General features: G+C 52.3%; 1 protein-coding gene across 1 annotated transcript in view; it reads left to right on the top strand.

Annotated features, from left to right (window-relative positions):
* The window catches only part of TNS3 (tensin 3), a 216,389-nt gene that overhangs the window by 38,107 nt on the left and 161,704 nt on the right, over positions 1–16,578 (top strand). Inside the window, exons 3-4 of the mRNA XM_047836463.1 lie at positions 7,930–8,038; positions 14,679–14,716. Coding sequence (XP_047692419.1) covers positions 7,930–8,038; positions 14,679–14,716 — 147 coding nt within the window. The remainder of the gene's footprint in view (positions 1–7,929; positions 8,039–14,678; positions 14,717–16,578) is intronic.

The following is a 16,578-nucleotide window of genomic DNA, read 5'->3' as shown; positions in this document are numbered from 1 at the left end:
CGCCCTTCTGCCAGGCGCCTTGCGGGGAGTGGGGGGCGGGGGGAGACTCAGAGGCAAATGGATGAGAGCCCCGTGTCCTGCCTTTGGGACCTTGCAATAGAGCATAGGCAAGAAGGCATATAAACAAATGACTGAAACACGAGGGGGGAAGCCTGTGCCAACTGGGCCACTGCCACAGAGGACTGTATTTTTAGATGCCTGAGAGCCTGCTCCTGTCTGAGCATGAGACGGGTGGAGACAGGGTCTGAGCCCACAACCCTTTCCTTTGGCCGTGTGGTTTCGGTTTTGCATCTTTTCCCTGTTTGTGGGACAGTGGTGGTCATGGTTATGGCACAGAAGGAGCCTGCCAATATCCTGAGCTTGTCCTAGGGGCTCCGGCGTCCACCTTTTGCAAACCTCGAACGCAGGAGCCCCGCTATCATAAAGTTGAATCTCTTGGGGCACCCGGGGGGCTCAGTTGGTTAAGTCTCTGACTTTGGTTCCGGTCATGATCTTGCGGGTTGTGAGTTTGAGCCCCAAATTGGGCTCTGTGCTGTCAGCATGGAACCCGCTTTGGATTTGCCGCCTCTCCCCAGCTTCTGCGTGCCCTCTCTCTCTCTCAAAAATAAATAAACATTAAAAAAAAAAGTTGAGTCTCCTGAAAAAAACCCGTAATAATAAGGATGTGAACAAGCACATACTAACAGTGCCCTATGTGTATGCAGGATGGATCCTTATAGAATAGTCCATTATGTAGCAGTGGCTCTCAGGCCAGCTGCAGATCGGAATCGTGGGATGAGTTTTGAAGAAGTTTGTGTTCTGGCCCCATTTCCAGATTATCTGTGTTCACTGGTCTGGGTGGGGTTTAGGCAGAGTGGTTTCCTTTTTTGTTTTCTAAGCTTCATTTATTTATTTTGAGAGAGGGAGAGCAAGCAGGGGAGGGGCAGAGAGAGAGAATCCCAAGCAGGCTCTGCACTGTCAGTGCAGAGCCCGATGCAGGGCTGGAACCCACAAACTGTGAGATCGTGACCTGAGCCGAAACCAAGAGTTGGAGTCTAACCGACTGAGCCACCCTGGTGCCCGTAGCAGAGTGGTTTTAAAAACCGACCAGGTGATTCCCTTAGGCTGCCGGGGCACACAACTGGCACCTGGTATAGCGGTTGGTCATTGACAGGAGCTCTCTTCACAGGCAGAAGGGGAAGGTATCCTCTGTGTCCCCAAGTCTCTAGTGACTTGCCCAGGGTTACAGAGCTTGTACAGCAGGCAGCAGAACCTGTGTCCTGCTTGGTTCATGACACGTTGCCTCCTTAGGCTTGGCAAGGTCAACAAAAACATCACGAGATGACTGATGAAGTGACAAGATGGCTGAGGGACTAGACGTGGTCAGGGAAGACACGGGTGAGAATGGGACTAGAGACGGTCCCCTGGAAAGCTGTAAGCTGCCAGCACTCAGGACAGGTTGAACTGCAGGGAAGGAGAGACCCTCCCCAGCATCTGTTCACACTGGAATCGCCCCTCTGCCAGTTTCCGTCCCTTGGCAGTGGCTGGTGGAGTTGTCTGCCGACAAGCTTGTAAGACCAACTGGGGACAGGAGCTGTGAGTGATTAGTTATGTCTGCCATAGGTCAGGGAGTAAGGAGGTGTGGTCTGTGTGCTGATGAATCGCACTTCCATAGACCTCAGGGCAACATTTGTCGAAAACTAGGATTCAGAGTGTTCATTCAACACCTCGTACTTGCTATTGTGATGTGGGATCCTGAGAATATACTTTGGAAGAAGATACAGTTTCAAAATATAATAGAAAATGTGATTGAATTGTACACTTAATTATGTGCCATCTTATAAGTTGTTTCGGCAATTCTAAGAGCTTTGAATTTAAATATGAGTTTTAGAATCCATCTGTAAATGAAAATAAACAGATTTTTTATTCAGATTGTGTTGAATCTGGATTTTATGGAAGAACTGCAGCTTAACTACATTATCCATGAACATGGTATATCTCTATCTGTTTAGGTCTTCCTCACTTTCTTTCTGAAATGATTTATAGTTTTTCCTTTATAAGCCTTTCACAGAATTTGTAAGGTTTATCCCTGAGGATTTAATATTTTTGATGATGCTGTAAATGGTAATGTTCTTTGAATTTTAGATTCTGAATGTTCATTGCTAGTATGTAGAAATACAGTTTGTACATTCATTGATCTCCTGTCCTTCCACTTGCTAAACTTGCTTGTTAGTTCTAGAACTTTTTTGTAGATTTTGTGAGATATTTGTTTCTTTATATTTTTATTATTATGTTTTAATTTTTATATCTTTATTTTTGAGAGAGAGAGAGAGAGAGAGGCAGCACAAGCAAGGAGAGAGAGAGGGAGACACAGAATCCGAAGCATGCTCCAGGTTCCGAGCTGTTAGCATAGAGCCTGATGTGGGGCTTGAACTCATGAACTGTCAGATCACGACCCGAGCCAAAGTTGGATGCTTAACCCACTGAGCCACCCAGGCGCCCCTATTTATTTATTTTCAAATGTTTATTTATTTTTGAAAGAGAGAGAGAATGAGCACATGTGGGGGAGGAACAGAGACAGACAGAGCATGAGCAGGGGAGGGGCAGAGAGAGAGGGAGACACAGAACCTGAAGCAGGCTCCAAGTAAGTTCTGAGCTTTCCGCATAGAGCCTGATGTGGGGCTTGAACTCATGAACTGTGAGATCATGACCTGAACTGAAGTCAGATGCTCAACCGACTGAACCACCCAGGTGCCCTTGTTTTTTGTTTTTTTTTTAATAGATAGTGGTGTCATCAGTGATTAAAGACAGTTTTACCTTTTCCTTTCCAAACTGGATAGCTATTATTTATTTTTCTTGCCCGGTTGCACTGATTAGAACCTCTAGAACAACATTAAATAGAAATGTTGATTGAAGACATCCTTGCCTTGTTCCAGAGCTTAAAGGGAAAGCAGTCTGTCGTCGTTAAATATGGGGTTTGCAGTAGATGTTACCAAGTTGAGAAAGTTTCTGTCCTGATTTGAGAGTGTTTCTCAGGAAATGGATCTTGGATTTTGTCAGAGTTATTTTCTGATTAATTGAAAGATTGTAGGTTTCTTTTTAGTTTATTGATTGATATTTGAATGTTCAACTAAGTCTGCCTCCCTGGAACAAATCCTGTTTGTCATGATGTATTATTTAGAAGTGTGTTATTTAGTTTCCAAGTACTTGAAGGATTTTGCAGGGATATATATATATATATATATATATATATATATATTTTTTTTTTTTTTTTTTTTTTTTAATAGTTTCTAATAGAATGCCCATTGTGGTCGGAGAACATATTTAGTACAGTTTGAATACTTTTAAGTTTATTTGGACTTGTTTTATGTTTCAGACTGCGTTCTGCCTCAGGAAGCATTCTTCATGCACTCGAAAAGGATGTGTCTTCTGTGCTTGGGGTCAGATGTCAACTAGGCCAAGTTATTTGATAACGCCGTTCAGCTTTTGTGTATCTTTGCTTATTGCTTGGTCTTTTCTGAGGCCTTTTCCCTTGGTTTGTAGATGATGGCCTTCTTCTGAGTCCCTAGATGGACGACCCTCGCATGTGAGCCACTCCCCCCTCCCCCCGTGTCTCTTCCCCTTCTTGTAAGGGCACCTACAAGAATTACTGTATTAGGATCCCACCCTTATGAGCTTATTTGGCCTTAATCACCTCTTTAGAGGCCCCATCTCCAAATACATCCCATTTGGGGTCAGGGCTTCGATGTATGAGTTTCGTGGGGACACAGTTCAGTCTAACACAGGGATAATTAAGTTTCTGATTGTCTTTACACATTTGTCTCTTTGTCTCTGTGATCCTGTCATTTCTTGCTTCATGTATTTTGAACGTTTTGTTAATAGGTGCGTACATGTTTAGGATCGTATGCTCTCTTGATGCATGTACACTTTTATCATTAGGAAATCGTGGGTAATGTTCTTTGATCTGGAGTCTACGATGTCTGATAGCAGTATAGCCACTCCAGCTTTCCTTTGATTAACATTATCATCGTATATTTTTTCTATTCTTTGTCTTTTTAAAAGAGTATAATCTGACAACCATTGCCTTCTTTTTTTTTTTCCACATTTATTTATTTTTGGGACAGAGAGAGACAGAGCATGAACGGGGGAGGGGCAGAGAGAGAGGGAGACACAGAATCGGAAACAGGCTCCAGGCTCTGAGCCATCAGCCCAGAGCCTGACGCGGGGCTCGAACTCACGGACTGCGAGATTGTGACCTGGCTGAAGTCGGACGCTTAACTGACTGCGCCACCCAGGCGCCCCAACCATTGCCTTTTAATTAAGGTATTTAAACTGTTTGTGTAATGTGATTCCTAACACAGTGAGGTTTCAATCTACCATGTTTTCTATTTCTCTCACCTAGTCATTGATCTACTCTCTCTTTTTTGCCATGTTTAGATTAATTGAACTTTTATTTAATTCGTTATTTTTTACATTTTTATTAACAATTGTTTTAATGTTTATTCATTTTTGAGAGACAGAGCATGAGTGGGGGAGGTGCAGAGAGAGAGAGGGAGACACAGGATCCGAAGCAGGCTCCGAGCTGTCAGCACAGAGCCCAATGTGGGGCTCGAACCCACAAACTGTGAGATCATACCCTGAGCTGAAGTTGGACGCTTAACCGACCGAGCCACCCAGGTGCCCCATATTTTTTAATTTTTTTAAATATTTTATTTTTTAAGTAATCTCTCTACCCAGCATGGGGCTCTAACTCATGACCCCGAGATCAGGAGTCACACGCTCCACTGCCTGAGCCACCCAGGTGACCCCTGATTAATTGAATTTGTAAACAATAATTTCCTTTTATCTGCTTTGTTGGATTATTATCTATCTATCCCTCATTATTTTAGTGGTTGCTTTGGGGCTTACAGTTTATCACAGTCGCCTTTGTGTGATAGTATACAACTTCACAGATAGTAGGAGAGCCTTCCAGTAAAATGGGTTCCATTCCTCTTTTCCTGAGCTTTGTGCCGTTTTATTATATTTACTTTTACATGTGTTGAGCCCCACGTTTCATCATTATTAGTTTTTGCCTGGCCAGTTATCTTGTAGTGAGTTTCCAGTACGAGAAAATCTTAGGTACCGATCTGCGCACGTACTTAACCATTTCTGGTGCTGTACCTTCTGCGTAAAGCCATCTTTCCGCTCGCAATCATTTTCCTTGCGCTCAGACGGCGTGTAGCTTGTCTTGTGGTGTCATGTCAGCTGGTGATGAATTATTTCAGCTTTCGTGTATCATAAGAATTTTTAAATTCACTTGAGTTTTTGAAAGCTCTTTCTGCCAGGTCCAGAATTCTAGGTTGGCAGATTTTCTCTCGGCACTTTGTATCTCTCTTCTGTTTTCTTACTTGCTTTATTTTCTGAGAGAAATCTGCTGTTTTGCTAATGATTGTCCCCTGTCCTAACATGCCTTTTCCTTCCCTCTGGGGGCACAATTTTCTGTGTATCACTGGGTTCAAGCAGTGTGATTATTGTGTGTCATTTCTGGCACACTTCCTTTTTTAGTGTTTGATGTTTATTTTTGAGAGAGAGAGAGAGAGAGAGAGAGAGCAGGGGAGGGGCAGAGAGAGGGGGAGACATAGACTTTGAACCAGGCTCCAGGCTCTGAGCTGTCAGTACAGAGCCCGACGTGGGGCTCGAACTCACGAATCGTGAGATCATGACCCGAGCCAAAGTCGGCAACCCCACTGACACACTTCTTGTACTTGGGATTTGTTCTTCAGTCTATGGGTTTAGAGTTCTGCTCAGATTTTGGAGAAGTTTTAGCCATTATTTTCTCAACTATTCCCCTCCTTCCTTTACAGAGGCCCCAGTGACACCTGTATTAGGCTGCTCGCACTTTCCGCCCGCTCACTGATGCTCTGTTCATCTATCTCTTTACTTAGGGGGTCTCTTCTTTCTGTGCCTTGTTTCGGGCAGTGCGTACAATCCGCACGCGCGTGCTCGTCAGTACCCGGCTTGACGGTTCAGAGGGCCCTCTGCACATCTTAGGCCTTCCATGCAGCTCTGTCTTGTGGTGTTCGGGCGAGTGAGCCCTTTCTGCTTTGTTCTGTGGACGCTTAGCACCGTCTCTTCCATCCCGGTAGTAGGTACCCTGGCCCCCTTCTTCCCTGCATCCTGGGACCTTGCTCGGTGCAGGAATCTGGGACAGTCACAGAACTCGGGCCACTTTTTCCCTGCCTCTGAGGAACTAGATAGATTGGTTCGCCTGTTCGTGAACCTCCTATAAATAGGCATCACTGTGTGCTTTTGTGTCGGAGTGTTTTTGTTTAGCACAGTCATGCTTTCGATGCCCACCCGGGATGCGTGACGTCATGTGTATTAGTAGCAAGCTGTTGCGTGTACCTGAGACAGTGTTCCATGGTAGGAATATATCAGGCTTTCTCTGTCCAGTCTCCTTCTGATGGACATTTGGGTTATTTCCTCTTTGGGGCACTCTTTTTTTTTTATTTTTAATGTTTATTTTTGAGAGAGAGAGAGAGAGAGAGAGAGAGAGAGACAGACAGACAGAGTGTGAACAGAGGAGGGGCAGAGAGAAAGGGAGACACAGAATCTGAAGCAGGATCCAGGCTCTGAGCTGTCAGCACAGAGCCCGACCTGGGGCTCAAACTCATAGACTGTGAGATCATGCCCTGAGCCGAAGTGGGATGCTCAACCAACTGAGCCACCCAGGCGCCCCTGACTTTTATTTTAATGTTTATTTATTTTTGAGAGAGAGAGAGAGAGAGAGAGAGAGAGAGAGAACACGAGCAGGGCAGGGGCAGAGAGAGAGGGAGACACAGAATCGGAAGCAGGTTCCAGGCTTTGAGCTGTCAGCACAGAGTCCAACGCAGGGCTCGAACCCACAAACCGTGAGGTCATGACCTGAGCCAAAGTCTGATGGTTACCCGACTGCACCGCCCAGGCGTCCCTGGGGCACTATTAAGTAAGGCAGCGCTGACCATTCTTGCACAAGACTTGTGGGCATATGCACTTATTTCTGCCTTAGCGTCTGCAGGAGTGACATTGCTGGGTCACAGAACTGGTGTAGATCTAAAAACATTTATAAGAAACTGTATTTGTATCATTGGAGTTACATTCTTGGTAACATTTCATCTCCCAGGGAGTCGAGTCTTTACCTGGTGGTGGTGTGGGGCCTCCACGTGGGTGTCAGTTACTGGGTGGGGGTGGGGGACGCAGCGCCACATATCACCAATTGGATAGGAGGACTGGTGTTTGGTTTCTAAGGCAGGTTGAAGTTTTGTAAGATTATCAGATGCGGCCGTGAGCCTTGACCCTCCCAACGCGGGTTGGGTAGGTAAGTGGTTCGTTTACTCTCAGGACCGGTGTGCGTAGCGGATTCCATGCTGTGCCAGGTTTAGGGAGGAACCATGAATCTGAAACGCTGGTCGTCCGTGACCGCTTCTCCTTCCACAGACGTGCACATTCCCTCGGAGAAGCCAAGGGGCCGGGATTATCAGTCACTTGGCTTCCCCTGAACACAGTGGTGCTGTTGGCCGAGCACTTCTTCCAGAGGAGCAAGCAAGCGATGAGGTCTGGGAATGCCTCTGGGGTACTTTGTCCGGGAACTAGGTGGTTGTGCGCCCACAGCGTGGGAGCTAACACACGATCACATGAACAGCACTGATGAGTGCGGGCTCCCAACTCCCATCACCCATTTACAGGGGGATTTGTGGGCAGGGTGGGGGTGCGCTTCCGTGGGGGCTCTGGCGTCGAGAATGCTGACGGGGTATCCGAGGCTCCCCCGGGGAATCCCAGCACCGGCTTCTCCTTCTTCTCTGTGTAACGGGTCAAGTTCCTCTTTTAGCTCTTCCCAAACTCCGCCTGGACGCCTTGTTTCCTGGAAGGGAAAAGAGCGAGCAAACGCCCTAGGAATTGTAGAGCTGACGGCTTCTCCTTCTGCATTTTCAGCCAGAAGAGTTACCGAGCCTGCACAGCTTTAAGAGCACAGCCTTCAAAAAACCCAAGGTGTGCGGGGTTTGCAAGCAGGTTATTGACAGCCAAGGAATTTCATGCCGAGGTGAGTCTGTGTTTCTCATTCTCTTGCTGTGAAACCGAAACATAGCAAACAAACAAACAGAAAACCAAAATGAAAACCTTCTTTTGGGAGTTTCCAGAAGTTAAATCGCAGAATTCCCCTTCCTGGCCTGTGTTTATCCCCCAGCTGTGCTGGGCAGGGACCCGCCGTATTTACACAGATTTGTGCCGGGAGGAAGCTCGTCCAGAAGGAGCAGAGAGTTACTGGTGTCGGGTTGGGGACAGCAGTGACCGCGCGGGCGTGACTGCCCTCTGTCCGGCCCGTGGTGTCCGTGATGCTTGTCATTGAGTCGTGTGCTCTGACCCCCTAAGAGTTTGCAAATGAACGTTCTGCACCTCGGGGTCAGGGCTTGCTGTGTGGGGCGCTTCAGCCCGCTGTCAGGCGCCACTGCCATTGGGAGACAACGCCACCAGCTTCGCTGTCTGATGCTTAAGCACCGGGCGGTTGACATGTTTGCGACGTGTTTCTCCTGCTTGCATGTTAATCAGTCTGTGACAACGGTGTGTAATGGCTCCCTTGAGCCCTGGAGTCTGGGCTGGGGGTCGTGGGTCCGCATCACAGGGGGGGGAGGATGGTCAGACTTTTTTCCGCGGGGTGACGAGGTGACCCTTCCTCACAGCGCTTGCCGATGGTGCTCCCGGAGACATCAGTCTCACGGCTGCCAGCAGTGCCCCCCTGCCCGACTCCCTAGAATCTCTGTTTCAGAGTCTGCACCTTGAGGCCTCTTCTTTACTAGTGTGTGGCCCTCTCCTTTCTCCTTGGAGGTGGCCTGTGTGACAGGGTCTGGGGGACCCCCTTCAACTGGTTCCCTGTGAGCTGCACCCCAGGCCAAGAGAGGTCTTGCATGGCAGGCTTTGATACTCTTTTGTTCAGGGATCACTCTGATGGCTCCCGATGTGGCCGTGACATTGTCAGGGGATAAAGGCCCGTGGAAAGACCGATCTCATAGGGGTAAATCAGGAGAGTTGGGGTATTTTCAGCATTCTGAGGACCGGGCCTTTCCCCTGCCCCATGGACACACCTGTGGACGCAAGGGGGCAGGATGTGGGCATGCTGCTCCCAGAGCTGGAGTCTGGAGCTCGGCAGGGTCATTGCCGGTATAGACGGGGCCCAGCAGGGTGAGTGACTGGCTGCTCAGGGGAAATCGTGGCCCTTTCGTGGTTCTGTTTGGTGCACCTGACAAAACATAGTTTGTCTCTATGGTCTCTTCCTTTTCTCAGTAAACTAGAGACAGAAAAGAGACCGTGAGTTGTTTTGTGTCCTGTGATCGATACCCATCACGTGAGTTTGCGTGTCGAGCCCCTGTGTGCGTGGCGCCCGTGGACGGTAAGGCCTGCCTGTCACGTGTTATCTGAGCAGCCACGCATGCGAGCTTCGTGAGGTTGTGGTGGGAGGCCCTTTCTTTGGTTCATTTCTGGAGAAGCAGTGGGTGTGCTGGAGGGGAGCATGGATGGTGGAGATTTCCCGCTCTGCCTGTCTGTGCTTGAATTTTCCTTTTGAGTGACCCTGGGTAGCATATAAGTACACGTGGAACACAGAGCTCGTTGACCGACCGGCTCAGGAAAGTGTCCAAAAGTGTTAGTGATGGTGATGGTGGTGACGTTGGTGATGGTGTTGGTGACCATGGTGATCGTGATGGTGATGATGGGACAATGGAGATGATGCTGACGGTGATGGTGGAGAAGGGTTGGGGTATATTCTGTGACTCAGGCTCATGTTTTTGCTGTTCCTTTTCTGGCTCCTTCTTGACTTTCAAATGCCTTGTTTTCACATTTTAACCTCTTGATTTACCATATATTTCCTATGTGACTAGGTTAGAAGAAAAAGTTTAGTTTTTAAAAAAGCTTATTGATTTTGAGAAAGAGAGAGAGAGAGCGAGTGAGCGAGCCAGGGAAGGGTAGAGGGAAAGGGGGAGAGAGAGAATCTCAAGCAGACTCTATGCTGTCAGTGCAGGGCCCGATGTGGGGCTCGAACTCACGAACCATGAGATCATGACCTGAGCCGAAATCAAGGGTCGGACACTCAACCCACTGGGCCATCGTGTGCTCCGAAAAAGCTTCATTTTTAAGAAGCGGTTATGCTTGCACATTGGGGCTATTTTATCCCTATTTCTGGAACTTTCCAGGGACATGCAGAGATGGAAATGAGGGTGTTGGTGGGGCTACATGTCTGGTTGTGGCTCGCCTCAAGCTGCTCTGAGCACGTGCGCCAGCCACAGTTAGGGTGTGTGGTAACCTGTTCCCGTGGCTCCTCCAGGTCCCCTCAGGTGGCTTGAGGGGTTCAGTTTCCACGGGTAATGCTCTCACACACCCAGTCTGGTCACATGTGAGATAAGCCAGTGGAGGGTACAGGTGCGGGTGCCCTCAGTGTTGTGGTTCTGAGTGGGTCTGACAGATGTGAGCTTGGGGATTTCGCCCCGAGGGGAAGACAGATCCGGGAGGACACAGAGCCCGGCCACGCGGCACTGATCCTGCCGGAAAGGCTTTGCGTGGATCTCAAACTGGATAGGGGAGGACAGATCGGGTGGAAAAGTGACAGAATGAAGGACAGCTGTGGAGTGGAGCACTCTAGGGAGGAGCCTGAGGAGATGAGGGCTGAGAGAGGGAGCAACAAGGAGGCCAGAGGGAAGCGGAGGGAGGCGGTTTTGTCGGGAGGATTTGATGATGGCTTTGCCCCTTCACTAAACAACACACATGTTAAGCACCTGCTAGAATGACGGGATGAGGAAACTGTGCTCTGTGTGCGGAGGCTCACGGTCTGAGGGGGGAGTCTTCTCTGTGGGGGGAACATAGTCTGAGGGGGGAGTCCTATATGTGGGGGGAACACAGTCTGAGGGGGAGTTCCGTGTGTGTGGGGCTCACAGTTTGAGGGGAAGTCTTGTTTGTGAGGGGTGTCCTTTGTGTGAGGGGCTCATAGTCTGAGAGGGGAGTCCTGTGTGTGTGTGTGGGGGGGGAACACAGTCTGAGGGGGGAGTTCTGTGGGGGGCGGGCAACACAGACTGTGGGGGGAGTCCTGTGTGTGAGAGTAACACAGTCTGAGTTGGGAGTCCTGTGTGTGAGGGGCTCACAGAGCAGGGAGTCCCGTCTTTGAAGCCATCCCAGTCCACAGTATGCTAAGCGATCATGGGTGAAGCTTGGGGTAGGTGGCCGATCGCTGGTATTCGCCGTCAGTGCCTGCTTTGTGCCCGATGCTGTGTTATGACCCCGGGATGCGGTGGCAGATGGGACCATCGAGTCAACTGAGAGAGCAGCGTGGCCGAGCAGTGTGTGTGTCTGGGCAGGTGTCCTTGTGCTGGGGCCCCTGGTCCCATCCGGCCTGTCTGCCCGGCCAGTTCCCGGTGACAGGGGGAGGCTGGTGAACCTGAGGCTGAGCGTCGAGGGCCGTCTCTCGCTCGGGAGGGATGTGAGGGGTGCCGTGTGCAGGGTGCTGCCCGGCCTGGGCCCCGAGGCTCTGGAGGGGTTAGCCCTTCCGGGACAGCTCGGTGCCCTGGGCAGCGGGGCCGGGATTCGCACCTGCGCTTTGCAGACCCCGTATCTGCACGGGGAACCCGGTGTGCGGCGTACAGACCCTGGGGGTGAAGGGACACGGCGGCGGACTGGATGCCTGTCTGTCCTCCAGGCCTCAGAGCCCGAGGGAGGCACAGGCCCCACGCGGACCCTTGACCTTCTTCCAGCAGGGCTGCGCTGAGTGCAGCCCCCACTCGACCCGTGGCATTGATCTCCACTTGCTCTCTCTCTCTCTTCTTTTTTCACGTTTATTTAGTTTTGAGGGAGAGAGAGGGAGACACAGCATCCGAAGCAGGCTCCAGGCTCCGAGCTGTCGGCACAGAGCCCGACGCGGGGCTCGAACCCGTGAGCTCTCGGATCATGACCTGAGCCGAAGTCGGACAGTTAACCGACTGAGCCTCCCAGGCTCCCCGCTGTGAGAATAGATCTTAAGCGTTCACACCCACGTCATGCGATGGATGTGATAATTAACGTGATTGTGGCAAATGCCTCACAATGTAGACCTGTGTCAAGTATTCAAGCTGTATGTACCCTTTAAATATATACAATTTTGTCGATTATACAGCAGGAAAGCCGGAAGCAAACAGCAGCAGGGCGTGAGTGGCCGTGTTGGCTTCTGAGAAGGGTACGAGGTTAGGGCGAGGCTGGCGGTCAGAGGAAACGTGTGAAAGTCCAGCAAGCCTGTGCCGTGGAAGGTGTTATTGCGGCGACCTTGTGCGCGGTGGTCGTTCGGTCGGCACGAGCCGCCCTTGCTTGTGTTCACGATGCTCTTGCGGGAGGTTGGCGGTGTACAACCTAGGACACCATCCTGGGTGAGCTCGGTCCGGAGGAGGCAGACGGGGGCAGAGATCACTGTGAAGTGCTGAGCAGTGGGGAGTGGGAGAGGAAGGCAGGCTGGGGCTTCTGAAACACACTGAGGCACTTAGCCTGGCCTAGGAGGAGTGATGGAGGGCTTCCAGGTGGAGAAGGCGGCTGCCGCTTTCAGTGTTGGAGAAAGAAACGAGTCAGTGGGACACGGAAGGGTATGTGGGGAGCTCTAGGCAGAGACAGCGGCACGGGCCCAAGATGGCAGGTGGAGGTGTCCGTGAAGCACTGGGATGGGGGGGACGTGGTGGGGCCTCAGATTGACCACCAAATCGCTACTCTGAGGACAACCCGAGGGGCCATCCATAAAACTATGGGGGTCACCAGCGTCCGTTCTAGAAGCAACGGCCCACTTCTTGGGTCACCACCTTAGCACTTGTGTGGTTTGTACCACGTTGCTGTAAAGTCGACCTTTGTGAATGTCGCGGCTTTGCCTTTGGCTCTCTTCTGGCTGAGTCGGCTGGCTGTTCACCATGAATGTGTCACACTACCGTCACCCTGCTGCTGACCAGAGCCCTCTCCGGGTTGAGTTGGCCCGTGGTCATAATTATCTGCCATGGCGTGGTGGATTCCTCCAGAAGTTCGTGCCGACCCGTGGCGACAGCGTGTCTCATTTCTCCCTGCATCTGTGGGACAGGGGTTTGGGAGGCCTGTGGCTCTAACCAGGCCTTCCGAGCCGGCTCCCTCGGTGGCTGGCGAGGCCTCAGTTCCCCCACGTGAGGCTCTTTGCAGGGGCACACGGGTCCCTCGGGCCATCCTGGAAGTATGACCACCATGAGATTCCTGTCCCAGTCCCAGGCTGCAAGCCACCCGCCCCGCCAGGGCGGTTCCTCCGTGCATTTCTGCTACTTCTCACTTACACAAAGGCCGCGGGCCTCTGCCGAACGTCTTCTGCCTCGGGACCCCCGCTGCCCTCCAGCCCCTGGCCGTGTTTCCCTCCGCGTTTCTCATCTGGAAGCCCCTTCCGGAGGCGAGCCCATCCTGATGAGGAAATCCCTCATGGCCTGTTGGCTGTGTGCACCCATTAGGACACAGAGAGTAAATATTTGTCTTTGCGGATAATCTCACAAACCTCAGAGGCAGAGAGAAACCATTCAGAAAAGAGATCCCGCGAAGATAACTACCCTGGCCATTGGTCCTGGAGATCCAGTAACCATCCGCCAGCGGCCGCCTTACTTTGAGGTATCCTCAGTCAGTCCTGCAGGGACCTGCATCAGTTCAGTGTTTCTGAGTCCAGCTCCTGGAGCAGAGAGGGACGGGGTGTGTACGTGCGCGCGTGTGCGCGCGCGCGTGTGTGTGTGTTGGGGGAACATTCTGGGCTTCCACATGCTAGCTGGGTTTGGGGCCTGCCTCCTGACCCCCGAGGCCTTATTCCCTCAGGACCCCGCACACTTGTGTACCTTGACTTTGTGTTTGTAGTCTGAAAGTGGTCTCTTGAATGGGTCCCCTGGACATTGCCGTCACCCTGGGAGAGGAAATGGAGGCCCAGAGAGGTCACTGGCCCGGCTCCGGGCAGTGCGGTCGATTAGGTCCTTGCCCCCCATCTCACAGCTGCCCCCTGGACCCCATGATGGGGTTCCCTGTCCCGCGGTTTCTGCCTGGCATCTGGGCACTGGCCACGTGCCTGAGGCTCGTGGGGGCCGCTGGCGCTGTCCTGCCATCAGCCTGGCCACAGCCTCTGGAGGGCGGGCCTGCGAAATCCCCATTGGTTCCGGCTCTAAGTCTGCACCGTCGGGGGCCCCCCGGACTGACACAGTCTCTCTGCTGCTCACACAATGGCCCCAGCTGAAGGATTCCCCTGCAGGAATTCAGACGTGGATTGATTCTGACAGTGCGTTCCCAGGCCGTCCGGAAGCGCGGGGAGTGTGGCGCTCCGCTGGCAGCTTTCTCACTAAGTGACAGGCGCCAGGTCTGGCTCTGGCGGGGGGGACGGGGGGTAGGTTGTGGATTTTCTAGTTTCCTGTCCGCCCATCCACAGGGAGAAGCTGGCATCCCCCCGGGCACCGAGGAGGCTTCGTACAACTCAGATCCACCACGGGTCTCCTCCCGGGATCTCGGGAGCGCCGCCCACAGCTGGGTGCCTGCACACCATGGGCACTGGGCTCTGGGCCGAAGCTTGGAGCCACTGGGTGGGGACGGACCCCCCCCCCCCCGCAGCTCTGATCCCCAAGGGTCCAGAGGGTTCATGGGTGCCAGACCTGGTGCTGCAGAACCTGCTCCACTTACACACCTTCTTTCTCTTTGTCTTGCAGCCTGCAAGTATCCCTGCCACAAGAAATGTGAAGCCAAGGTAAGCACCCGTTGAGCTCCTTCCCCGGGGGCCGTGACCCCGCCTTGGCCTTTGCCCCACGGCAGGCGGGTGCAGAAGGCGGACGCCTTGGCCTGTGGCCACAGGCGTGAAACCCTCGGGAAAGGGCTGCTAGATGCTTCGATAGCACGTATACTTTTCGTCTCCGGAGGAAGCCTTAGAGCCTTGGGCTCTGTGTTCCTAATTATAGAAAGTAAAACTCAAGAATTTGGTTTCAGATGAGAATCAAGTAATTGGCCCTGGCCTCGGCACAGGCCTCCCGCCCAGCGGGCGACCCCTTCTTTCTCATGATTACATCATGCCACTTTTCGGGGCTCTGTGGGGGTGGGAATAGGGTTTAGGGCATAGGCCTGGTGGGGGGGGATTTGGGGGGCTCATTAGGGTTAGTTGTTCTTAGATCGGTTGGGGTTCTCAGGCTGTCATGGGAGTTGGGGGCCCTGAATCGGGGAGAGTTGGGCTGGGGTTTGAGTTCCTTGGAGGGCTGAGTTGCCAAGCACCCCTAGAAGCACTGGAAGTCTGGGGTGCTGGGGTGGGGTTAGGACCTCTGTGGGGCAGTGAGGAGGCCTGGAGATGGCGGTGGGCCATCATGGGAACCCTTGGACTGAGGCCTGGTTTTCTGCCTGGGTCACGGTGTCTGCACCTCCAAGTTTTGCAGGCATGCTGGCTGTCCGCAGTGGTGCCTGAGCGTGTGGCACCCCCACTCTGGCTGGCCCGCCCTGGCTCAGTGAGAGCCCCCCCCCCCCCAGGTCCCGCAGCCCCGTGGCTGGAGGCCCCAGGGGAGATGGGCTTTTGGAGAGCCTTGGGATTCTGTGGCTGCCGGGCTCCTCCTGGGCAGCTGTTGCTGGGAATTTCCGACTGGCGCCGGCTCCGGGCAGGGCTGGGTGCTGGGGGCGGGCTCGCACTTGAGCTGGCTTCTCGTGAAGTTCTACGTGGGGGGACCAGGGATGCCAAGTCCCTTCACCCTGCCCACCACACGCACACACATGCGCACACACGCACACGGTCACAGCCATACAGGAACGCACACACACACGTGCACGCACATGGTCACAGCCATACAGGAATGCCATGTGCACACACATGTGCACACACGCACACAGTCACAGCCATACAGGAACACACACGCACACACATGCACGCACACGGTCACAGCCATACAGGAACACACGCACACACATGCACGCACACGCACATGGTCACAGCCATACAGGAACACACACACACATATGCGCACGCACACACACACACACACGTCACACCCATACAGGAACACATGCACACACATGCATGCACATGCACACAGTTCACACCCATACAGGAACGCACATGCATACACGCACACAGTCACAGCCATACAGGAACACACACGCACACACGTGCGCACACACACACGTCACACCTGTACAGGAATGCACACGCACACATGCACATGGTCACACCCATACAGAAACATACACACACATGCATGCGCACACACGCACACGGTTACTGCCACACAGGCACACACACACACACATATGCACGCACACACACACACACACACACAAGTCACCCCATACAGGAACACATGCACACACATGTGTGCACACGCACACAGTTCACACCCATACAGGAACACACACACATACATGCACACTGTCACAGCCATACAGGAACACACACACACACATGCACACACACGCACACTGTCACAGCCATACAGGAACACATGCACACACATGCACGCACATGATCACAGCCATACAGGAACGCCATGTGCACACACATGTGCACACACGCACACAGTCACAGCCATACAGGAACACACACGCACACACATGCACGCACACGCACACGGTCACAGC

This window comes from Prionailurus viverrinus, chromosome A2 (assembly GCF_022837055.1).
Source record: "Prionailurus viverrinus isolate Anna chromosome A2, UM_Priviv_1.0, whole genome shotgun sequence".
Lineage (NCBI taxonomy): Eukaryota > Metazoa > Chordata > Mammalia > Carnivora > Felidae > Prionailurus > Prionailurus viverrinus.
The sequence above is the reverse complement of the archived record's forward strand: the minus strand, read 5'-3'. Positions and strand labels throughout refer to the sequence as shown.